This window comes from Myodes glareolus, chromosome 7 (assembly GCF_982192425.1).
Source record: "Myodes glareolus chromosome 7, mMyoGla1.1, whole genome shotgun sequence".
Classification (NCBI taxonomy): Eukaryota; Metazoa; Chordata; class Mammalia; order Rodentia; family Cricetidae; genus Myodes; species Myodes glareolus.
The window spans coordinates 78,005,552-78,031,488 of record NC_142032.1 but is presented as its reverse complement, the minus strand read 5'-3'; the positions used below and the strand labels follow the sequence as shown (position 1 = coordinate 78,031,488).

The following is a 25,937-nucleotide window of genomic DNA, read 5'->3' as shown; positions in this document are numbered from 1 at the left end:
GCTGGGATGGCACTCTATACTTCCCAGGGCAGGAGGAGCCTGTGGGACAGCTAAGGCAGCAGGAAGAACACTTGCATGGGGGCACTTTATTGCTTTCTGTGTGACCCTGGGCAGTGTAACCCGGTTCCTCTATTTAATAAAGAAGGGAATGGATGCTGACCTTATTGGGTCATTGGTAGTGTAGAAGGTGAGCGTGAAGTGTTGAAGGCAGGGCCTGTGATGTGTAGCATTCTGTTGCTATTGCATAGCTGCATGCCCAGCAGGCTGCACATGCATGCCCAGTTTGGGGAACCAGTGTCCTACAGGGGCTTCTCTTATGCACCCATTGGCTAGCATTTGCTGAGTACCCGTTGTTTGGCGAATTCTGAAAGGTTTCTGTGCTTCAGGGAGCCATGGTTTTTAGCTGGGGGAGACAAATATGACAGATGAATAGACAGTAGGTCAGGAAAATGGCTTGGGGAAGGAGGCAATAAGTGTTCCTGGCTGCAACGTAGATAACTCAGGTCAGCCTTATCTTCTGGGTGGACCTAGGTGTTTACTATGCCGCGAGGACATCATGCTGACCAGGTCCACTAGCCGTATTCTGGGGACAGACTGTACAGCTAGATGTGGGGGTTTATCTGTGAGGGAGAGGGTCTCACTGTTGTTGCTGTGGCCCCGCCAGGCACCAAAATGGCCCTGAAATTTGTGAATAAGAGCAAGACAAAGCTGAAGAATTTCCTGCGTGAAGTGAGCATCACCAACAGCCTGTCATCCAGCCCCTTCATCATCAAGGTCTTTGACGTGGTCTTCGAGACTGAGGAGTGCTATGTCTTTGCCCAGGAGTACGCTCCTGCTGGGGACCTGTTTGACATCATCCCTCCCCAGGTAATTCAGTTAGTGTTGGAGAGAGGGGAGATGGGCTTTGGGGCTGCCAGAGTATGAAATCCTGGAAGGAGTTGGACTGGTTGATTAACCAGTAAGTAGGGAGTGGTAGTGCATGCCTGTAATCCCAACAATTGGGAAGCGAGGCAGAGGCAGAGAGATCATGGGTTTTACGCCAGCTTGAGCTGAATAGTGAGACCTATCTCAAAAAACTGGGAGTTTTCTAATGGCGTCGGTCTAGCATCTGTGCAAGTCTGGGCTGACTCCTCCACACAGCAGATAATAAGCAATTGAACAAGAACTGAGGCCCCAGAGAAGGTAACCCTGGAGCAAGTGGAGGGGGTTCTGGTACTTGGTTTGGAGCTTTCCACTTGTTAAGGATTGGGGTCAAGACACCTAGCAAAGGAACAGGAGGGCTATCCTGCCAGGCTGGGAGGACAAGCAGGTAGGTATTAGGATCACGGCAGGCCCAGAGGACAGCAGGAGAGTTGTGGCCCCCAAAGTGACAGGGTCTAAAAGAAGGAACTGGGGTGAGGGCAGGCGTACCTGGCTACCCCTGAGCAGCTCTTTCCGTCCTCCACAGGTGGGGCTCCCCGAGGACACAGTGAAGCGCTGTGTGCAGCAGCTGGGGCTGGCGCTGGACTTCATGCACAGCAGACAGCTAGTGCACCGCGACATCAAACCCGAGAACGTGCTGCTGTTTGACCGTGAGTGCCGCCGTGTGAAGCTGGCGGACTTCGGCATGACGCGGCGCGTGGGTTGCCGTGTGAAGCGTGTGAGCGGCACTATACCTTACACTGCGCCCGAGGTGTGCCAGGCGGGCCGTGCCGATGGCTTCGCGGTGGACACAGGCGTGGATGTGTGGGCGTTCGGAGTGCTTATCTTCTGCGTGCTCACTGGCAACTTCCCGTGGGAGGCTGCGTCGGGCGCCGATGCCTTCTTCGAGGAGTTCGTGCGCTGGCAGCGGGGCCGCCTGCCGGGGTTGCCTTCGCAGTGGCGCCGCTTCACCGAGCCTGCACTGCGCATGTTCCAGCGGCTGCTGGCTCTGGAGCCCGAGCGTCGCGGGCCGGCCAAGGAGGTCTTCCGCTTCCTCAAGCACGAGCTCACATCTGAGCTTCGGCGGCGGCCTTCGCACCGCTCACGCAAACCTCCTGGGGACCGCCTGCCTGGGCCCCTGCGCCTCGAGGCTCCTGCACCGCTCAAGCGCACCGTGCTCACCGAGAGTGGCAGCGGTTCACGGTCCTCGCCGCCCAGCGTGGTGCCCATGCCCGTGCCAGTGCCCGTGCCCGTGCCAGAGGCTGGTCTGGCTCAGTCCGCTACCCCGGGCAGGACCGACGGCCGTGCAGACAAGAGCAAAGGGCAGGTGGTGCTGGCCACGGCCATCGAGATCTGCGTCTGAGCTACTAGGAGCAGCGCAGCCGCTGCGGGGAAGCCGCGTATGCTCCGACCCGTACTGGGGACAGGGAGCAGCCACAGCGCGGTGGGAGGGTGTAGTGTAGACTAGGAGGCCCAGACACCCGGGTCGGTGGTGGGCTGGTGACATAGCTAGTGGATGACCATGTGTGTGGCCGGCCTCAGCCCAGAGGAGCCGGGGCCGCTGACAAAGGCTGGGAGCTTGTGGGCCAGACTGAGCTCTGGAACCTGGACACTCCTAGCGCTTCACACCCCTTGGCAGATCACCCTACAATCTTCCATCCAAACCTGGGCACAGAAAGGGCCCTTTGATGTTGGGCAGAGATGAGCACGAGACCCTTAGAAACTGGCTGGGAACAGGTACTGGGTTGACAACAGTGGTGCCCAGGAGGTCAGAGGGAGAGGCCAAGCACCCTAAATGTAGCAAAAGTTGTGCGCAGGAACAGACCCGAATATTAGAGATGCCCCTTCACCTCTTCCTGCTGATGGGTTCATAGATCCCAGAAGGGAGAGCCATTACCGCAGCCACGAGGCCATTGGGAACAGAGTTCCAGTAGGAAACCCTCCTGAGGGTATAGGGGAACAGATGGCAGGAGAACAGGAGGCTTGGCACTCCTGTGTCTCTAGGGTAAGGGGGTGCATTCACAACCCAGCTGCTCCTTCCCTGGGCACTCAACAAGCAGGGAAACAGTTGCGCCAGTTATTCCTGGGGTTTGTCGATCACGTGTGTGAGCCTCAGTTCTAGGGCAGTACCCTTGCAGGGGAGGAGCACATCCGTGGATGGGACAGGAAATCGTTGAAGTCAGAGTGAGTGTGATGTGTGTCTGGTGACTTTGAGGGTCCAGACACCTCACCAGGCAGCTGCCAAGAGCCAGGCCTGTGTTTTACCACACTCCTCAGGGAATCCCAGGAGACACCTGCTGTTGGCTCAGGTTCTTAGACAGCAAAACAGGATTTCACCTTGCCCCTGCTCTCCTTTGGGACTCCTACTCAATGTGGAGGCTTTAGGAACCCCTGCAATAACCTCAGCACAGGGAGGCTGTGCCTTCTGCCTGGCACCACCCAACTGACCAGCCTGGGTTGCCTCTCCTAGGGTCCCTCCAAAAGTTCTGGGTCATTCTAGGAGGTTCCACAGTGGGGCTGGCTGGCTAGCTGCAAGGGGCACCAACCACGCCTCAGCCTGGAGCCCCCACCTCTCTACACAACCCCTTGCTCCCACCACAAAGGGCTATAGGTCTCCCTGCCCTGCCTGAGTCCGGTTTACAAACTGTGGTTGCTCCAGGGCCTGGTCCCACTTTCCTGGGGTGCCACCACTTCCCTAGTGGACACAGGGCCCACATGCCAGGTAAGTAGCAAACCCCTCCTCCTGCCAAGAGCCGAATCTCAGAAGGCCCCCATCACTGCCCTGGCTCACTTGGGGCCACCAGGCCCTCCTTCCCAGCCGCGACTTCTCCTCTTGCCTTAGGCCTCTCCACCCTGATCTGCAATAACAAGGAAGCGAGATTCCACAGTAGACATCCCGCGTCCCGTGTGCGCCCTCTGTCTGTTGAGATCCTGTGTGGGAGGCCTCTCCCTTGTAGTATCTCCCTTGTAGTATCTGGTAGTCCTCAGAAGAGACTTTAGGTACGTAGCCCAGCCCCATTGTTCAGAGGCAGCCACCAGCCTGACCTTGAACCAGACTCAGGCTGGGTCAAGCTTCACCCTTGCTGCCACCACAGGCACTGTCTCTGTCTGCTGGGTTGGGACCCTTTGCCCCTTAGGAGAGGTGTTGGTTACAGATGTTTACCTCAGTTTGTCACTGTTGAAGAAACAAAATAATAATAATAATAGCAAAAAATTAACATCGTAGACATGGAGACTTAGAAGACAAAACCCACAGGAGAAACCTCCCCCTTTGCAGTTTTTCTGTGAAGGTATAGTTTGTTCATGTACGCACGCGTATGTGCGTGTCTCTGTCTCACCCCAGGGCAGGCCAGATCACCTATTGACACCTGTCCCAGCCTGTGCGTCCCTCACACTGCCCCTGTCCTTTGGTGCTTCCCAGGGGCCCCTTGAACTGGCTTGTGGGGTGTAGGGGAGCTTTCTGGATAGGAAGTGGGGCCTTCAGTTAGCTAGAGGTCTCCCACCGGATCCTGTGAGTAGAGGGCCCCAGACTGTGTGATGCTCCCTGAGCCCACAGCACAGTGCTGGTGGTTGGCATCTGTCCAAGTCTGGGGCAGGGCCTGGGTTGAACCCACGCCCTTGAGCCTCACGCTCCTGTCTTGCCTCCCCTACCCCATGTCTTTGTAAATACTCTGGCATCCTTTGGCCCTGAGGAGGTTTTTAAATGTGTTATTTACTTCTCTAACTATGACAATTGCTATAAAATAAAAATTTAGAAAAATGATTGTTTCGGCTGCAGGGTGGGAGGGGTACGGAGGTCTTCCTGCCGGGCTTACTGGCAGGCTCCAAGGTAGCGTCCGCAGTGGCCAGGCCATGAAGAGGGGGCATGCACATGAACTTTCTGGGGGAGGAGCAGAGAATTGTCCTGGCTTGGACTTCAGCTTCAGCTTAGACTCCTTCAGCCTGGGCCAAAATGAAAGTTGATGGCCACCACTCTTGACAGTATTTAGCGAGCACATTCGGTGTGCATGTCAGTGGTACAAAAGTGAGTTGTACAGACAACACAACACTCAGCGGTGACTGTCTAATGATGGAAGCTTGTCACTTACAGAAGGCCAGGACTTGGGGGTCACCAGGTTTGGAGATGGCGGGGCAAGCTCTGGAAAGACAAGCCAGAGAATTCTAAGTTAACTGGGCAAGGGCCCAGTGGGGCAGTAGTGGTCTCAGAGCCAAGTAAAAGTTAAGATGCTTTGGAGAGGGGGGCTGTAGGGAAGTATGCGGTTAATATTTATTAATTACCTACTAAATCTGCAGAGCATTGTCTACCCCTCCACGCCCACCTTCCCATGCAGCACCCCTCCCTTTCAACAGCCCTCGCTGGTCTCCCAGCAACTCTGGAGTACCCTTGGGTTCTAGCACCTGGAACCTTTCTTTCCTACTAAAAGATCCATTGGTCACCCCGAGTCAAAGCTGAGATCCCTGGCGTGGCTTCCAGCCTCCTTCCCCTAACTCCACTGATACCACTTGCTGCCGGTGTCCTCCTCCATGGACACTCAGCATGCTCACACCCTAGGACTTTTAACTTCGCTCTGATCTTCCAGACCTTCCCAGGCTCCTTCCTGCCCTCCCTTCTTCAGACCCTTGCTGGGACCCGAAGAAAAGTCTCCGTCAAGCAGAAGGACAGTGCTCCCTTGCATCCACCACATTGCTTATCATTCTGTCTCCTGGCTAGACTATAAATTCCATAGCAGCGGAGACAGGAGAGGGCAAGCTGCCGCTTCTCACTGTCTTTTCCGTGTCCCACAGTCTCTTCCGTGTCCGACAGGGCACATTAAGAAAACCACGTCACAATTTGTCAAATTCATGAACGCACACCCAAGACTATTTTAGGGGCTGAGGTTCGACAAATAAGCAAGACAACAAAACCTAGCTCATCCTTAGAAGTTCAATTTCTAAAACAAAATGTTTGGCAGGTTACGTAATTGTTTATGAACTGGGAGAGGGGAGAGAAAAAAAAGAAAACTCCACTCCGAGCAGATCAGAGGTGAGGACTCTTACCCGAGATGAAATAAAACAGTTATTTCAGAGTGCCTGTCCCTTCTCTGAAATGAAGGAGGGCGGAGGGAAGATCTGCAAATGCAAACAGCATGCTAACACAGCTTGGTTTACCACCTCCCGGGTCGTCGGAGGAGAATGTCAATATTTACCACCAGGGGGCGTGAACCTCCTCCTGCTGTGAAATCTGACACTCTTGCAGCCTCTGAAGATAAAACCATTGTCTGCCATGGGTGCCAATGTTTAGTCATAAAGAATCCAGCATCACTACATGCTACCAGAGGATCCGGTTGTCCCCACACAGCCCCTGAGATGTTCAATTTGGGGTCTTAGTATCCCTCCCTGTCCAGATTTTTCATTCTAGACTAACTGGGTATCCAAAGTTCTGATTGTACCAATGAGATGACTCACATGGTAAGAGTACCTTACCACCATGAGGTGGGTCCCCGGGACACACATGGTAGAGGAGAGAACTGGGTCCTGTAAGCTGTCTTTTGTTTTTGATTTTGTTTGGTTGGTTTGGTTTGGTTGTTTTGTTTTTATTTTGGTTTGGTTTTGGGTTTTGGGTTTTCAAGACAGGGTTTCTCTGTGTGTCCTCAGCTGTCCTGGAACTCACTCTGTAGATCAGGCTGGCCTTGAACTTACAGAGATCTACCTGCCTCTGCCTCCCGAGTGCTGGGCTTAAAGGTGTGAACCACTGTACCGCATGTACATATTACATTTTGATCTCCATATTACATCTGTAGTACACATGTGTCCCCACTCCAATAAATATAGTTTTTTTAAAGTTTCAGTTGACATTGAACTTCAGAAGTAAGTTCCTTTTCTGCACAAAATGCTTCCTGAGTCCTATGTAAAGTTTCACAACTCCTTGCCTGTTCCTGATATTAACACAAAGGACATCGGAAAGAGCGGTTTCAAAAGCAAGCTTGAAGGTCCTGTATGCCATCTAGTGGTGGTTCCTGGCATTCTGACATAGGAAGAAGCCAAACAGGCTGACAAGCAACGAACACCCTACCCCAGTGGTCCTCAACTTTCCTAATGCTACGACCCTTTAATACGGTTCCTCGTGTGGTCGTGACCCCCAACCATGAAGTTATTTTTGCTGTTACTTCATAAATGCAATTTTTCTGCTGTTATGAATCATAATGTACATATCAGTGTTTTCCAATGGCCGTAGGTGACCCTTGTGAAAAGGTCATTCGACCCCCAAAGGGATGGAGACCCACAGGTTGAGAGACACTGTCCTGTCCTAAAGCCAAGAAGAGTGAAATGACATCAGAAATCACACAGGCCTAGAGAGATGGCAGCGGGCAAGAGTGCATCCTGCTCTTCCAGAGCGTGCGTGCATGTGTGTGTGTGCGTGTGTTTGTGTGTCTGCACATGCATGCGTGCACACACATAAAAATAGGTCTCTTTTAAAAAGTGTGGAGAAGCAGAAGTGTAACCAACTGGAAGGAAACAGGCACACACTAGCAAGCTGTGTGGACACCCTTGCAGGGAAGGAAAAGAGAAATCTCACCAGGAAGGTAAAGGAGGCCCACAGTGGGAGCAGGGCAGTGGAGTCCAGCACCGCCACTCCATTCTGGCAAAGCTGGACCCTGGCCTATGGGACAGAGAGAGTCGGAGTGACGTGAGGTATCATGTAAGGAGAGATGAGGGCTAGTACACACTTCATGTGGGAGCCCTAGAGAGAGCTGCCTTTGGGCATATGATTCTTATTTACTTACTTCTTTATTTCTGTACGCCTCCTCTTTCTGCTCCTCCAAGATAAGATTTTTACTGGCTATCCTTAGCTGGTCAGGGACTCACTGTGAGGAAGATGGCTCAGCAGATCAAGGCACTTGTCCCCAATCACGATGAGCTGAGTTCAATCCCCAGAACCCACGTGATGGAAGAGAGAACCAACTTCTACAAGCTGTGCTCTGACTTCTATGCGTCTATGGGTAAATGTAGCTTTTAAAAAAGGTATTTCCTAATTCAAACAGTTCTGGTATCCCCCATTAAGTTTGTAAGCCAGCTTCCAAAACCCACACAGAAGAATGAGTATGTAGCGAAGTTCACACAGCATGAACAGACGCTATTTCATAAGCACATACTGTCCATGAGTTCATGTAGTAGATATGAACTGACGGACGAGACGTTCATCAGATCAGATACAGATGGGTGAGAGCGTGGCATCACTTCCCGTTCCATTAGGGAAGTTTATACCTAACACATCTTTCATCTAGGATGAACATAAGCCGTATTTGTTTGTTTGTTTGTTTGTTTGTTTTGAGGCAGAGTTTCTCTGTGTAACAGCCCTGGTTGTCCTGGAACTTGTTCTGTAGACCAGACTGGCCTCGAACTCACAGAGATCCACTTGCCTCTGCCTCCTGAGAGCTGGGATTAAAGGTGCATGCCCCACTCCTGTCATCAACAGTTTTGTAAGTACATGTTCACTGTTGCTCAGGGTAGTCACATGCACTTGGGGCGACAAGTTTGTGAGAGCACTTCCCACGTGCCTGTGGAAACAGTGGTAAGACTGGCACCCTCTCCAGCCCCGTTAAAGAACTTGGTATATGTCCTGGCTAGTTTTATGCCAACTTGACACAAGCTAGAGTCATCTTAAGGAGGAGACCTCAATTCAGAAAATGCCTTCATAAGATCCATATGTAAAACATTTTCTTAATTAGTGATTGATGAGGGAGGGCCTAGCGTCCCTACACGGTTAGTGGTGCCATTCCTGGACTGTTGATTCTGGGTTCTATAAGAAAGCAGGCTGAGCTGGGCGGTGGTGGTGCACGCCTTTAATCCAAGCACTTGGGAGGCAGAGGCAGGTGGGTCTCTGAATGCGAGGCCAGCCTGGTCTACAGGAGTACAAAGGACAGCCAGAGATATGCAGAGAAACCCTCTCTCAAAAACCAAACAGGAAAGGAGGGAAGGAAGGAAGGAAGGGAGGGAGGAAGGAAGGAAGGAAGGAAGGAAGGAAGGAAGGAAGGAAAGAAGGAAGGAAGAGAGAAAGCAAGCAGGCGGAGCAAAACCATGAGAGCAAGTCAGTAGGCAACACCCTCCATGGCTTCTGCATCAGCTCCTGCCTCCTGGTCTTGCCCTGCTTGAGTTCCTGTCCTGACTTCCTCTGAAGATGAACTGCAATGTGGAAGGGTAAGCCAAACAAACCATTTCTCCCTAAGTTGCTCTAGATCACGGAGTTTTATCACAGCAATGGGAATCCCAACTAAGACAACAGCATATAGTAGATCTTTCATTGGCCATTTGCTTTAAAAGTGTATTGCTCCCCTCTCAGGAGCAACCTGTTTCTTAGAGCAAAGATCATAGAGAATGGCATAAATTCAATGGATTCTAACATTCCACAAAAGAGATTGTATTTATTACATTTTTAAAAGATGTATTTTTTTTATGCGTGTGAGTGTTCTACCTGCATATACTTACACGTATCACATGTGTGCCTAGTGCCCACAGAGGCCAGAAGAAGGCATCAGATCCCCTGAAACTTGAATTATGGATGGTTGTGAGCCAGCATGTGGGTGTTGAGAACTAAACCCGGGTCTTCTCTAAGAGCAATAAGTATTCTTAACCATGGAACCATCGATCCAGCTGTTTGATTCACTGTAAGCGACTCAAGCAGACTGTTTTGTAAGTACATATTTGCACTTACTCAGTGGAGGTCTCTGCACTATGGGAGAAGTTGCTTCTAAGACTGTGTCTAAAAGCACATTCTGCCACTCTGATAGAGGGCATTGTTGAGGTGTGGACATACCTGCGCTTACTTACCAGGCCAAGGTTACCTGATAAGGCTGGCCGAGCCAGCCAAGGAATTAAACGAATTAAACCAGGCCCAGGGTGGAGGGGCCGCAGCAAGACCGAGACTGTGACAATTTTATTGAGGACAATCAGACTTTTTTTTATCAGAAACGTAGTATAGTGACAATTGTCAGGATCAGTACAGTTGTTGTTGCCAGGATACAATGAAAATTTGCAAGCTGTATAGGGTCCACAAGATTAACGTCTAAGACCAACCATCCTGTTGAGCTTTCATGCTTCCTTGACTTCTAAGCCTGAATGTCTCACTGCCTGAGGGAGTTACTGATCTCCCAGGAACTGAAAGGCACACAGTGCACCAGGAGCCACGGACTGTAACCTGCAAAACCTATGTCACATGCCTCACAAGGCAGCAAGGCCAGGCCAACTCACGGTCCCCTGCCGAGGTGATTTCCGTGTGACGCAGATTCTAACTTGTAAGCAAACATTCTCTATTGCTCAATGTCAGCCTGTGTGTGCACAGGGGAAAGGTCTCGGCGCGTTCTGGAATGCATCTCTGTGGTGGATGAGAGTACACATTCCCCATTCTGTGAGCGAGGCTGTTCTGTGACTGTTTCTCACGGCACGGACAGCTCAGTCTTCAGGCACGCATTTCTTGTTGCTCAATGCAGCCTTTGTGCAACTTGGACTCAGATAATTTTCAGAGCGCCGTTAGCAGGATGGGCAATTATGTGGCACATTTTTTTCATTGCACGAGAGAACTTTCTGATTATACATCTTTTATCCAGCACAAACACATTCTATTTAGTAAGTCCACACTCCCTATTCAGTGGGGGCCTGTAGTCATTACCAGGTAAAAGGTTTCTGTTGTTTCTAAAACGCATTCACATATATGGGTATGAATGCGGTACATTCTCAAATTCCATAATAGAAGTTGGTGTATTGTGCAGTTCCCCTCTATTATAAACAGATTGTTTTATAAGTGAGCATTTACAGGGGTCCCAAGTGGTCTCTGGACACTCCAAGGCAGGAAGTCTCACCGGAAAACACTTAACAATTATTAGCGTTTAACTTAGTATACAAAGCAATGAGTTTCATTGTGGCATTTTCTTTTAAAAAAAAAAAAACCTTCCATTTTAACTACTTTTAATTATGTGTATCTCTGTACAGGTATGTGCACATAATTGCAGGTGCCCACCAAAGCCAGAGGATCCCCTGGAGCTAGAATGACAGGCAGTTGTGAGCTGCCTGATGTGGGTTCTGGGAACTGAACTCAGGTTCTCTGCAAGAACAGCATAAGCTCTTAACCACTGAGTCATCTCTCTAGATTCTGGCATCTTCAAGTGCACAGCCATACTTTATTTCCACTTATCCCTCTCCCACGGTGTCCTCTCCTGTCTCCCTTACTCCCTGCATTGTGGTACCCTACCTCTTCAAATGTCCCCCTTCTATGTTCATGGCATGTGTATGCCATGACCCCCTCTCACCCTGCCACAGATCCTACATATGAAGGAAACATGGCTTTAATCTTTCCAGATCTTATTCCACTTAACTTGATGACTTCATTCACATCAATTTTCCAGCCAATGTCATGATTCCATTTTTCTTTCTTTAACCATTTTTATGGTTTAATAAAATACTATGGTTTATATCCACCTCACTTTTTTCTTTAATACATTATTACTAATTTTTGAAATTTTTAGACATGCATACAAAATAATTTGATCCTATTCACCCCTGCTCCTCCCTCTAACTCCTCCCTACCCTCTCCCAACTTCCTACCCTCTTTTTTTAAAATAACTGTCCATTCACTCATGGGTGTGATGCCAGCCGCTGGCTCATGATGCCATAGGCCCTTTAAAGAAAACCTACTCTCCTCCTCACAGAAGCCGTCAGCTGTCACCAGCTTCTCATCTAGGTGTGGGGACTCATGAACACTTCCTCACTCCACGTCAGTACGTTGACTGTCTCTGTCCTGTACATGGCTTATGCAGGCAGCCACAGCTGCTGTGGTCAGGTCCTGCCCAGAAGACAATGTTTCAGTCTGGTTTCCCCCGACCTCTGGCTCTTACAGTTGTTCCGTCTCCTCTTCCGTGATGGCCCATGAGCAGTGAGGAGAGGAGTGTGACACAGACAGACATTTACTTTCTACACTTTGACTCTTGCAAGTCTCTGTACTAACCAGTGTCACTGCCCAGAGATGCTTCTCTGATGAGGTCTGAGTGTTGCATTTGTCTGGTGTAGAGAGATACAGATTTAGAGGGCACCCGAATACTGTGTCCACTCAACAGAACCATGGTCTTAGTTCACCCTTGGAGCCTATGAGCTCCACAGTCATGGTTTTCTCTCCCACTGAGTAAAGGTTGAATCATCAATAAAAAACTTTGTTGCTTTACCTTGTTACAGTGGCTGTACTTTAAACTACTAGTGGCCCAGTCACTAAGGCCATAGTCTGGGGGGAGTTCTGTTCCCCCAGACAATGGCTCTGTTGCTGCCACTAAAGCAGTTCTAACTAAATCTATATAGCTCTAATAAAACACGAGATTCAAAGGCTGAGGTGAAAACCTGTGAGCTCAGAGAGTTGAAATAGCAACTAGCTAACTTTCTCTCTGTTGGAGGCTGCTCGTTTGTTCCTGGCCGCTCCAACCTGAAATAACCACACAGAAACTACATTATTTGCAATATTGTTTGGCCAATAGCTTAAGCACACTTCTAGCTAACTCTTATATCCTAAATTAATCCATCTCCATTAATCTGTGCATCACCATGAGGTCGTAGCCTACCTGCAAAGTTTCAGCAGGCTCTGGGAGGCATCTGTCTCCTGCGGGTGGCTACATGGCTTCTCCCTGACTCCGCCTACTCTCTCTATATATATCTTTTCCAGCCTGGCTATATTCTGTTAAGCCATTGGCCAACAGCAACTTCTTTATTCATTAACCAATAAAAGCAACACATATATAGAAGGATTTCTCACACCATTTCCCCTTTCCTGTTTAAATAAAAATGAAGGTTTTAACATAGTAAAATTACATATAAAGAAAACAGGTATCAAGGGGCTGGAGAGATGGCTCAGAGGTTAAAAGCACTGACTGCTCTTCCAGAGGTCCTGAGTTCAAGTCCCAGCAACCACATGGTGGCTCATAACCGTCTGTAATGAGATCTGGTGCCCTCTTCTGGTCAGCAAGCATAGAAACAGAACACTGTATACATAATAAATAAATAATTAAAAAACAACAACAACAAAAAAAACAGGTATCAAGCAAGAATTACAGTTACAATATTTATATCTACTTTATCTTTTATCACAACTAAGGAAAACTATAATTATAACTATCTATACTTTAATTCCATCAAAGGCCCCAGAAGGATATAATATTATCTAAGTTAATAGGAAGTGCTTTGTAAGCAACTTCCAAAACTCTAGAATTGACAGAGACATCTTGCTACCCAGACAGTCACCCAAAGTTCTTCTGTATTGTTGGAGCATCCATCTTCAGCCTACAGGCCCATAGTATCCAGCAGACTTTTCCATGAAGCAGGAAATTTCAGACAGTTCCGCTTATATTGTTAGTTTGCAGTCACCTTCTGTTTCCTGCAGAATGTCTCTCAGACTCTCTCGTGTTCAGCAGTCATTTTTCTATGGGTCCTGCAAGTCCAGTCACACAGTTCAGGTAAGAGCAGTTTCTTGCACAAATGGCTAACAAACTCCATGAGAAGCCTCTTTGATGCCCATCATCCTCTTGAAGTAGATTGGTGCCACCAGGAGCAGATGTGTCTCACTGTTGTGAAAAAGTCCTAAGTCCTTAAAACATTTTAAATGCTATGTTCTGTAGTCTTTAAAAGGTCTGAAGAATAACCATCCACCTGAAATAGATCTCTGTACAGCTAGAAAACCTAAACTAACATGACTACAAGCTTGACTATTATAGATGACTATTAACCTGTATTTCTTAATCATACATTACGTTTTAAAACGAGCAATACCTTAATCAAGAGCAGAAATATATATAACAAAATCGACCTTAAATTTGTAACAATAATTCAAGATCCATACCAATGTAAATCTTTATAACATATCCCCCTTTAAATGTAAACAAACATTTATAAACAATATTTGGGAATCTGGACATAGTTCTCTCCAAACTGCTTTCTGCTTTTTGTTGGGCAAAGTAAATTTGGGGGTGTTTACAGCAACCTTTCAGGAGTCTAGGTCCATCAAACCACATTACTCTGGAAGGAATCCACAGGTTCTCATCCTCTGTGGAAACAAAAGAAGACCCCCCCTTCCAAAGCAACAAATCCTTATACCCAAATTTTGAAGTCAAGATATATTTAAAATATATATGTTGGTTTAGCTTAGCATCCTGTACAATGAAATGTCTCTCTGTACTTAGCTCATTCACAGTAAAAAAAAAAAATTAAAGATAGCACATAATCCAGACTCTTTGTGTATATTCCATCTTTACATGGCTTATTTTTCTTTACTCCTTTTATCTATAACTATCTGTACTCTGTCTCTTTAAAGACTTTTTTTTAATTACTTTTAAAATAACTCTCTATACTCTTTCTTCTCTTTCCCAAGCCTACATACATTTTTAAAACACACTGTGTCTCTTTAGAGGTCTTTTTTGTCTGAATCTGTCCTCTTGCGTATCTGAAATCCTTTTCTGACCAGGACTGCTTCTTAAAATGCTAAGCAGCGTGGCTAGGACCAAGGCTGCTTTGCCTTTTGACTCTGCCCAGTCCAACATGATGGATGCATGTTCACTACCTTTGAGACTGCCAGGTGGGAGCCGTCCTCACCACCTCAAGTCTGGGAAGCATTGTGCTGGTGCGGGAGAATTCTCTGTATTCTGTCAATCATGTTTTAAATAAACGCTGATTGGCCAGGCAGGAGGTATAGGTAGGAAAACCAGACAGGAGGTGGAAATGATGCAAGGACAGCAGGAGAATTCTGGGAAGGAGGAAGCTGATTCCTCCCACTCCTGCCCAGATCACCGAAGCAGCAGGTTGTGAGCTGCCCCACTGAAAAAGGTACTGAGCCACATGGCTAACATAGATCAGAAAAATGGGTTAATCAAGATGTGAGAGTTAGCCAGTAAGAAGCCTGACCTAACGGGCCAATCAGTTTTATAACTTACGGAGTCCTTTGTGTGGTTTTCCTTTGGGACTAAATAGCTGGGGGGCCGGATGGGACAGAAAACCCCCAACAAGCAAGCCCCCTCATGTTACACTGTGCAGCATATAAACCCTTTTTATATGAGTAAAAGCTAAATCTGCCATGCAGCGCACTGCACGGCCTAGAAATACCTCTGTGTATGGCGGCAGGAGTCCACCATGCACTCCTGCCTGTGAACTCCTAACAGACCTGACTCTGCCTGCCCAGGCAGGGAGCGCTGAGCTGTGGGCATGGTCTCAGCTACTTTTATTCCGACCCTGAGTGGGCACAAAAGCATCTGGACCTGAAGTGGATGGCGGGCGTCAGCCCCAAACATTTTAGACCACATTGACATGCCAGTCTGTTGGCAGAGGCCGCTAGTGCATTTCCGCACTGCCCTGACTCAAAATAACCACACAGAAATCTGTAGTAATTGTAATATTGTTTGGCCAATAGCTTAAGCATATTTCTGGCTAACTCTTATATCTTAAATTAACCAATTTCTATTCATCTGTGTATCACCACATGGCTGTGGCTTGCCAGCGAGGTTCCCGTGGGCTCTGGTGGAGGCGTCTGTCACCTGCCAGCAGCTACATGGCTTCTCCCTGACTTCTCCTACTGACTCTAAATATCTTTTCCAGCCTGGCTATATTCTGTTAAGTCACTGACCGAAAGCAGTTTTACTTATTAACCAATAAAAGCAACACATATACAGAAGGACTTCCCACACCATCTCTCTTTGCTGGCGTCAGGGAAACCACTCCCTTTCATGCCCCCCCCACCAAAACCACACTAAGCTCTTCCCTGCTACTTCTGTCAACCAGTTGCTAATGCTGCCTCTCTGATCCCAGGTTAATTTTATTTAATTAATGCAAACGCAACCCATCTTTACATAGTTAACAAACGCAGCATGAACAAATGAATCACGTCTTTGCCCGGTGAAACAATTATTCCACAACAAAGCTTTGTCACATTCTTCGAAAGTCTTGCCTTTGTATGGAAGCATTCACCCACTGCTAAACTGAACGTTTGTACTGTCCTGTGTGTGGGTGAACACAGACATGCCTGCATGCCCAACATACACCGAAACATTATCCAAATATATAGCAGATGAAATTACATGAAACTCCCCTTGCCTAAGGAGCTTGAGACACTATGGAATGTATGAAGAGTGGAATATTATTCAGTCATAAAAAGATTGCTACAATAAAACAACTCTGATGTGGGAGTCCCCTCTGTGTGCTGTGATTACCATTAATGAATAAAGAAACTGCTTTGGATCTATAGCAAGGCAGAACTTAGGTAGGCAGGGGAAGCTAGGCTAAATGCTGGGAGAAAGAAGGGTGGAGAGACGCCATGTAGCCCCGCCGGAGACAGATGCAGAAACTTTAGCAGGTAAGCCACAGCCATGTGGCCATACACGGATTAATAAAAATGGGTTAAATTAATATGTAAGAGTTATCCAATAAGAAGCTAGAGCTAATGGACCAAGCAGTGATTTAATTAATACAGTTTCTGTGTGATTATTTCAGTTCCAAGCTATCCAGGCCGCCGGGAACCAGCAAGCGGCCCTGCTCCAACACAACTCTCCCACGCATCTGCTAATGCCAGTCAGACAAGACTACAACCAACCACTGGTTTGACTTATACGGGAAATCCACAGTAGGAAGTTTATAAAGCAGAACATAGGATGTGATCACAGTGACTTTGATGGACCTTGAAGTAAGGGGTTTCCCTTCATGACTATGACTTTGGTTTTGAGATCTGACAGTGTTTAGACATGCTACATAGCAGTTTGAATATATTGAACACTATTGAACAATTAGATTTAATTAAAATTGAACAATACTAAACTTAAAACATCTGAAATAGTAAACTTTATATTGTTTTTTTCATGACAGTTAAAATAGTAACTAAAGCGACCTTAAACTGTGAAAATGTCCAGAACAGAAGGCAACAGATCCCTCATGTATGTATGATGAAACAGAATAATTTTTCTGAATATTTATTTAAGCAGAATAAAGATATCACCAGGTACCAATCAAAAGAGAAAAAAATGGCATGAAAACATAGAAGTAGTCTATTGTATAGACAAGAACACACATAATGATATTGAAATAGGCATGTGGCTCATAGATACCTTTATTTTCAATTGCTACTAGCTTCATTTTTAATTTGCAAATATATATGTATCATGTTGAGCTTATCCCTCCCCATACCTTCAGCCTTTTGTTTTCTAGCTCTATCATCTCTCGTTTGTCTTCTTCCCGACTTGATGAGTTCCTGTCTGCTTGCACACGTGAATTCATGCTGCTATAGAAAACCTAGGCACCACAAATGAGAGAAAACACAGTATTTGTCTTTCTGAGATGGGTTTAGCTCACCAAATATGACTATCTCGAAATTTCACTCTTTAAGGGTGGAAAAATTACTCTCTCTCTCTCTCTCTCTCTCTCTCTCTCTCTCTCTCTCTCTGTGTGTGTGTGTGTGTGTGTGATGCCAAATTTTCTTTATCCATTCCTCTGTTCTTCTACAACTTAGCCACTGTAAACAGTGCTGTAGTAAATATCATTGAGAAACTACCTCAGTGATATGCTGACTGGGAGTCTTTCACGTATGTACCCAGGAGTGGTATAACTGGGTTATATGGTAGATCAATTTTTAGTTTTTAAAGAAAACTCCAGGGGCAAGAAAGTTGTGAAGAGTGTTCATTACTCTTGCAGACTGCCTGAATTTGCTTCCCAGCACCCATGTCAGGCATCTCACAACTGCCTGTAACTCTAGCTTCAGGGGATCTGACACCCCTGGCCTCCAAGACCTCTTCAACACATGGTATACAAAATCTCATGTAAGTAAACACACTTGGACATATATAAAATAAAAATATAATTTTAAAACAACCATCCATACTGACTTCCATAGAGACTAGACTGGCAGGATTGGCTTAACATTCGTAAATAAGTCAATAAATATAGGAAACTATCTAAATGGACTTATATATAAAGATCACATGGTCATCTCAATAAATGCAGAAAAAGCCTTTGACAAAATCCAACATGTCTTCACGCTAAAAGTCCTTGAAAGAGTGTGGCTGAAGGGAGCATACTTCATTGTAACAAAGGTTGTATACGACAAACCCTCAGCCAACATTATCCTAAACAGAGAAAAACTTGAAGCAATTCCATTACAATCAGGAATGTGACAGGGATATCCACTCTTCCCACTCCTTTGCAATATAGTACTGAAAACACTAGATAGCAGTAGAAAATGCAAGCATGACCTGGCAACCGACTTAGCACACCATGCTGCTAAAGTCAGAACACTGAATTCTGAAGTCATGTGAGCAGACGGGAGTTGGCCTGCGGTCTGTATTCTCCGTGTGTCTTTTTATGTATGGCTTTCACGAAGAGATCCTGGTGGTATGGGTGCTCACTATCCAACCTGAAACAGTGTGCCAGCCACTCACAGTTGGAAGGCGCCCACTATGTAAGTGGTTGTTCACATGCAATAAAGCAGACAGTGTTCCCTAAAACTGCCTCCAGAGTGGTTTACCTCAGCACCCTTTACCAACCCATGGGCATTACTGTCTGCAGTAACAAAGCAAGAGAAGGAAATTAAAGGGATACGAATAGAGAAGGAAGTTAAATTATACCTATTTGCAGGTGATATAATATCATATAGAAGAGATCCACTAGAAAACTTATAGAAACAATGAACAACTTCAGCAAAGTGGCAAAGTGCAAAACCAACTTATGAAAATCAATAACTTTTCTATAAACCAACAACAAACACATTGAGAAAAATTATTGGCAACCTCCCATTCTCAATAACACCAAAGATAATAAAATACCTTGAAATTAACCTAACCAAGGATGTGAAAGACCTCTACAATTAAAACTGAAAAATTTAAGAAAGACACAAGAAAATGGAAAAACAATACATGTTGATGGACAAGTAGAATGTATATTGTGAAAATAACCATCCTAGCAAAAATAACTTACAGACTCAATGCAACCCCAATAAAAAATATGCTCAATATTCTTCACAAAAAATTTTTAAAAAATCCTTAAATTCATATAGAACTAGGAAAGACCCCAGATAACCAAAGCACCAGGAATAACTGACCAATATAAAATAGATTCCATATTTTTTTGGTATGGGGAAGTGCTATAAGTCACAGGAGTATTCAGTAATTAATCAGTCTCATTTCACAAGGTCAATTTATCAGAGTTAGGAATTCTGTATGGAGGATTAAAACCAAAATGCAAGGCATGTTGGAATTATTGCCTTGTGAATAAAGTGGTTGTTTCTTGCTGTAGATTTCTTGCTTATCCCCTTCTGTTACAAATTTCAGATTTATTTTCCATAGTTCAGCACTATTTGATCATTTATTGGGCACAATTTGTGCATTTGAGGTTTATGATTATATCTCCTAACTATGTGTGAAAACAGCCATACAGTCAAGAAACCTGCTTCCCACTACCAGGTCTCTGTTCCTTTCTTCAATGTAAATGTAGAGATCTGCCTTCCTGTAATTATCTTTCTTGACAAGCATTTGGAGAACATTAAGTGTCCAGGCAAAATTATTTCATTTATGACATTCCCAGATATCCAAGGACTACATGCCCAAAGTTGTTGGTTCATAGCTGCTGAGAGAGATAGAAAAAAATAAAGCATGCCCTGGTTTTACTTAACGTATAGATAAGAAAAGAAATGACCTAAAACTAACTTTGCATTAAAAGATTCCTAACTCCTCATGCTCACCTTCACCTCAGTTTACTGGTGATTTTAGTTCAGGAGATTTACTGCTAGTATCTTACTCTCAGAGATAGAAGGAAAAATAATTAATCATTTATCAACACCCCGGAAGAAGACAAACCTCCCCTGGCACCTCTGATAGGCATCAAGCCCGGAATCTGATAATTTAGAGGCTTGGGTCTCCTCTTTGTTTCAACTACTTAAGGTAAATGGTGTAAACTTCAGATCTGAAAGATCCTTAGAGCTTAAAACATTTGGTGGAAGCGCTAATGGATCAAGGTTCATGATCCTTCGTTGTCTGTTTACGTAGGTTGCCTAGTTACTCTCTATGCCTGCAAGATTTTGTGGGTCTCTTTTTTTAAAAAAAAAAAAAAGATTTATTTATTATGTATACAACATTCTGCCTCCATGTATGTCCACACGCCAGAAGAGGGCACCAGATCTCATTACAGATGGTTGTGAGCCACCATGTGGTTGCTGGGAATTGAACTCAGGACCTCTGGAAGAGCAGCCAGTACTCTTAACCACTGAGCCATCTCTCCAGCCCTGATTTTGTGAGTCTTTATTGCTGGATAAGAACAAAGAGAGAGGACTGGTGCGGGAGAATTATCTGTATTCTGTCAATCATATTTTAATAAAACGCTGATTGGCCAGGCAGGCAGTATAGGCAGGAAAGCCAGACAGGAAGTAAAGGTGGAGCAAAGAGACTGGGAGTATTCTGGGAAGCAGGAAGTTCGTTCTGCCATTCCTGCCCAGACCACCGAAGACAGCAACATGTGAGCTGACAGCTGAAAAAGGTACCAAGCCATATGACTAACATAGATGAGAATAATGGGTTAATATAAGCTATAAGAGTTAACAAGAAACCTGAGCTAATGGGTCAATCAGCTTTATAACTTACAGAGATCTCTGTGTGATTGATTTTCTCTGGGACTTGCTGGCTGTGGGGTACTGGGCGGGACAGAAACCCCAACAAGCCGGCCCTCATGTTACAGAGGACAGAAGCTGGAGCAAAAGTTGGAGCAGAAGTGTCCCAAAAATTGGCAGAATAGGACAATGAAGAAGAGGAGGAGGAGGAGGAAGAGAAGGATGAGGAGGAGGGGGAAGGGAAAGAAGAAGGAGGAGGAGGAGAGAAGAAGGAGAAGGAGATAGCAGAATTAGAATTGGAATTCCAGTTGAGACAGAGAATTAGAGCTAAGAAATTATAGACAGGACAGAAGAATTAGGATAGAGCACAAGAAAGAAAGAACAATGAAGAGACATGGATAGAAAGACTATATTGTGAGTAGATTTCTTAGCCCTCAGGTTTTAGTCTTCTCACTTATTGTAGCATCATTTTTGAACCCTGAGAGAGTTTTAGAGGCTGGTCTTTTAAAGTTTTCGATGGAAAAGTACTTTTTGCTTAGTTTGGTGCTTTTTGTCTCATTGGTTTTGGTTCCTTTTGTTTGTTTTATTGCTTTTAACTTTGTTTATTTTGGGGGGAAGAGAAGCAATATGATGTTGGGTGGTAGGGTGTTAGGAAGGATTTGGGAGTAGTTGTGGGAGGAGAAACATCAAAATACATTGTGTGAAAATTTTTTAATAAAAAATTAAATGTAAAAAATGAAGATTTATCATAGGGATTGCTATTCCAGATTTCAAGATATATTAAGCTACAGTAATAAAAATATAGTACTTGCACAAAATCAGATATGTAGATCAATTAAATAAAATTGAAAATCCAAACATGAGTGCTCATAACGACGGCCATCAGATGTTTGGTAAAGATATCCTTGCATTTTAAAGAGATTAAATTTTCAAAGTTCAAGCTTCTCTGCATATCCAAAATAAGGCAGATGTTTGTCCCTACACATAGATATGGATGTTTGGAACAATAACAGTTTTTAAAGAAGGAAGCTACCAACTTGAAAGTGGGAAGGCATGGGAGAGCAGGTGGGAGAGACTGGGGGAGAAGAAGGAGGAAGAAAAGTAATGTAATTCTATTTCAATTAAAAACATGTAGTAATCTTTAAAAGAAAAGGAAAGAAAGGAAACCTCCACCCAGATCTCTAAAGAGACTGGAATAGCTTCCATTCCTACAGGAGTAGAAAAGGTCCTTCCTGTCCAAATCTTCACCAGCATTTGCTGTTGTTGTCTTAATGACCAACAATCTGAATGGGTTAAGAAGAAATCTCGATGTAGCTTTGATTTTCATTTCTAGGAAGGCTAATGAGGTGCGTTAGAGTTCATGTGTCTATTGGCCATTTGTATTTCATCGTTTTCTTCTTTTTTTCTTTTATTTAAAAAAAAAAGCTATCTTTTTTCATTTTACATACCAATCCCAGTTCCCACTCCCTCTCCTCCTCCCATTCCCCCCACCTTTTCCCACCCAGCCCCCACTCCTCAGAGAGGGTAAGGCACATTGTTTTGAGGAAGGATAAAGGCCCTCCCTACTTTATCTAGACTGAGCAAGGCATCCCTCCAAAGAGAATGGGTTCCAAAAAGCCAGTAAAGAAAGCAGTAGAGATAAAACCTGGTGCCGCTGCCAGTTATATGCCCCAGCCATATAACTGTCACCCACATTCTGAGTGAGGGCCTAGTTTGGTCCTATGCTGGTTCCTTCCCTGTCCGGCCAGAGTTGGTGAGCTCCCATTAGCTCAGGTAAGCTGTTTCAGTGGGTGTCCCCATCTTTGACCTCTTTGCTCATATTCTCACTTTTCCCACTCTGCGAGTGGACTTTGGGAGCTCAGCCCAGCACTCCACTGAGGCTCTCTGCCTCTGCTTCCAACAGTTGCTGGATGAAGGTTCTATGAGGACATTTAAGATACTCATCAATCTGACTACAGGGCAAGGCCAGTTCGGACATCCACTCCACTATTGCTTAGGGTCTTAGCTGGGGTCATCCTTGTGGATTCCTGGGAAATTCCCTAGTGCCAGGTTTATTGCTAACCCCATAATGACACCCTCAATCAAGATATCTCTTTCTTTGCTCTCCATCTCTGTCCTTCCCCCATCTTGACAATCCCATTCCCTCAAGTTCTCCTCTCCCCTCCCATTTTTGCCTTCTGCCCTCCATTCTCCCCTGAATCCCCATGCTCCCAATTTTCTTGAGGGATCTTGTCTATTTCCCCTTCCCAGGAGGATCTATATATATGTATCTCTTAGGGTTCTCCTTGTTACTTAGGTAGTGGTTAAAAAAAAAAATGACATCTTGAAATTTGCATGCAAATGCATGGAACTAGAAAAAAAAAATCCTGAGTGAGTTAACCCAGACCCAGAAAGATGAGCATAGCATGTACTCACTCATAAGTGGATAACTAGTGTAAAACAAAGGATAATGAGCCTATAGTCCATGACCCCAGAGAAGCTAGGTAACAAGGAGAACCCTAATAGAAACATATGTATCTCATTTTTTTGAAAACTGTTTATTTCCTTAGTCCATTTGTTAATTGGGTTGTTTGTTTTTGTTTTGTTTTGTTTTGTTTTGTTTTGCTGTTGAGCTTTTGTTTGAGTTCTTTATGTATCCTAGATATTAAATCTCTGCCAAGTGTTTTCTTAGTTATGGTTTCTGTTGTTGTGACCATGACCAAAAGTAGCCAGTGGAGGGAAAGGTCTATTTCATCTTACAGCTTTTAGTCCATCTTTCAGGGAAGTCAGGGTAGGAATTCAAGGTGGAATTTGGACACAGGGACTGATGATGCAGAGGCCACAGAGAGCTGCTGCTTACTGGCTTGCTCCCCAGGGTTTGCTCAGTCTGCTTTTTTATTGCGCCAGGACCACCAGCCCAGGGGTGACACTCTTCACAGCGAGCAGAAAAACCTCTCACACGTCACTAATCAAGAAATGCCCGCAGGCTTGCCTTGACAGGACAATCTGGGGGGAGTGTTTTCTCAGCTGAGATTCCATCTTCCCAAATGACTCTAGCTTGTGTAAAGTTGACAATAGGCTCCTGACAACCTGATACACACGCTCATAACTGTTAAACCCCCGCTTTTTCTTTCTTGTTCATCCCCAAGATCTCATATTAATATTAATATTGCAATGTAACACATTTCAACTTTTAAAAGTCCTGCAGCCTTTGAAAAGTCAAACACTTTAAAAGATCAGTTTCTTTAAAGTAACTATTATGTAAGTTGTTCAGACAGAAATTAAACATAGAAACCATGGAATTTTAAAGAGACTGAACTTTCAAAGTTCAAGCCTCTCTAAATATCCAAAAGTCTCAAAAATATCCAGTCTCTCTAAAACTCCAAAGTCTCTGTAGAACTCCAAAGTGGGTGCTTACAAAATTTAAAAAAAAAAATCTTCTCACTCTCCCTCCCCTTCTACTCTTCATTCTCCCCCCACCCCATACTCCCAATTTTTTCAGGAGATCTTGCCTGTTTCCCCTTACCAGGGGGATCCATGTATCTTAGGGTTCTCTTTGCCACCTAGTTTCTCTGGGATCATGGACTATAGGCTGGTTATCCTTTGCTTTATGTCTAATATCCACTTATGAGTGAGTACATACTGTGTTTGTCTTTCTGCATCTGGGTTACCTCACTCAAGAGGATTTTTTTCTAGTTCTATTCATTTCCATTGAAAGAAAATGCAGCTTTGTTGGAGTGGGTGTGGTCTTGTTGGGGGAAGTGTGTCACTGGGGAGGTGGGCTTTGTGGTTTCATATAAGCTCAAGCCATGCCAGTGTCTCAGACTACTTCCTGTTGCCTGTGAGACAAGATGTAGAACACAATGGCTACTCCTCCAGCACCATGTCTGCCTGCATGACACCATGTCTCACTGTGACGATAATGCATCAAACCTCTGAAAATGTAAGCCACCCCAACTAAATGTTTTTCCTTTATAAGAGTTGCTGTGGTTATGGTGTCTCCTCACAGCATAGAAACCCTTACTCAGACAATGATGCATTAGGTATTTTTGATGTGTCTTTGAATTTAGTTTGTAAATATTTTATTGAGAATTTTTACATCTGTGTTCATCTGAAAATTTATCGATAATTTTCATTTTTTGTTTTTGAAAATTTATCTGAGTTTGGCATTAAGATAGTACTGACTTTGTGCACTTCCTGCAATTTTTCTTGACGTTGACTTTATTCTACTGTAGTCAGATAAAATACAAGAAGCTATTTTCTTATATTTGTTAAGACTTGCTTTTGTGTTCCAATCTGACATACGTTAGGAAAAGTTTCATGTGCTGAGAATAATGTATATTCTGCAATATTGGTGTGACACGCCCTGTGAATGTTTACTATGTCTACTTGAGCTCTGATGATGTTTATTTATTCATGTGTGTGTGCATGTGTCATGGAGCACTTATAAAAGTCAGGGGATGACTTGTAAGAGTCAGTTCTCTCCTTAAACCATGTGATTTCTGGTGAACAAACCCTTTCAGGCTTGGAAGCAAGTGTTCTTACCCACTGAGCCAACTCGACAGCTCCCTATGGTGTTGTTTAATCCCAGAGTTTCTGTGTTTAATGTTTGTCTGAATGATATATGTGTGAAATCTATATAGATATCCATTATGTAAATTATATTACATAATTTAAATAATTATAATTTAATTATAATTTAATAATTACATATTAAATAATTATAGATATCCATATGTAAATAATGGATATCTATATAATGGTGAGAGTGTGGCATTGAGGTCAACACTATTACTGTTTTGGGTTAATCTGTAGCTTTATACATAGTGCTATTTGTTTTATTAATTTGACTTTGATGCATATATGCTTAGAATTGTAATGCTACTGATGGGTTGTTAGCTTAATCAGCGTGGTCTGTTCTGACTAGACTTTGAAGTCTATTTTGTCAGATAGTAAAATTGCAACACCTGCTTGGGTCTTAATTTGCTTGGATACATATTTCCATTCTCTTGTCCTCAGATAGCACCTGTTGGATCCTTTTTCTAATTTAATCTGCTGATCTGCTTGTTTTTTTAGAAAAAAAAAGAATATCATTTATTTATTTTAATAATTTCTATATTTGTGTATACAATGAATATTGACCATATGGGTCTTCAACCCTCCTGATACTTTACCTGGATGCTCTCCCAACACATTTGTTCCTCCTCCCACCATGTTCTTGCCCCCTACCCCTGGTCTAATGAGTGCTGCCTTCTGCAGTGCAGATTGATCTCAAGGCTCAACACTGTGCAGGTCTTCTGCAGGTGACTAGAGCTACAGTGAGTTCAAGTGAGCAGTGGCCATGTCATGTCCAGAAGAGAGCATTTCACAGCTCTCCTCACTATCCCCTGGCCCTTACGTTCTCTCTGACCCCTCGTCCTCCATGTTCCTTGAGCAGTCTCTAGTCCCCTTTTTCTAGGTTTGACCTGTTATGAATCTT

General features: G+C 44.7%; 1 protein-coding gene and 1 long non-coding RNA gene across 3 annotated transcripts in view; one reads left to right on the top strand and one right to left on the bottom strand.

Moving 5' to 3' along the window:
- Sbk1 (SH3 domain binding kinase 1) overlaps positions 1–4,663 on the top strand; it is a 45,534-nt gene extending 40,871 nt beyond the window's left edge. For both annotated transcript variants that reach the window (XM_085693054.2, XM_048460150.3), the window contains exons 3-4: positions 665–867; positions 1,448–4,663. In XM_085693054.2, coding sequence (XP_085549180.2) covers positions 665–867; positions 1,448–2,263 — 1,019 coding nt within the window. In that variant the 3' untranslated portion in view covers positions 2,264–4,663. The remainder of the gene's footprint in view (positions 1–664; positions 868–1,447) is intronic.
- Positions 4,192–6,059, bottom strand: LOC148121475 (uncharacterized). The gene is made up of 2 exons (XR_015738433.1): positions 5,938–6,059; positions 4,192–5,038 (listed from the first exon to the last, which is right to left on the bottom strand). It is a non-coding gene; the product is annotated as an uncharacterized LOC148121475 (long non-coding RNA).
- Positions 6,060–25,937: the final 19,878 nt, after the last annotated feature.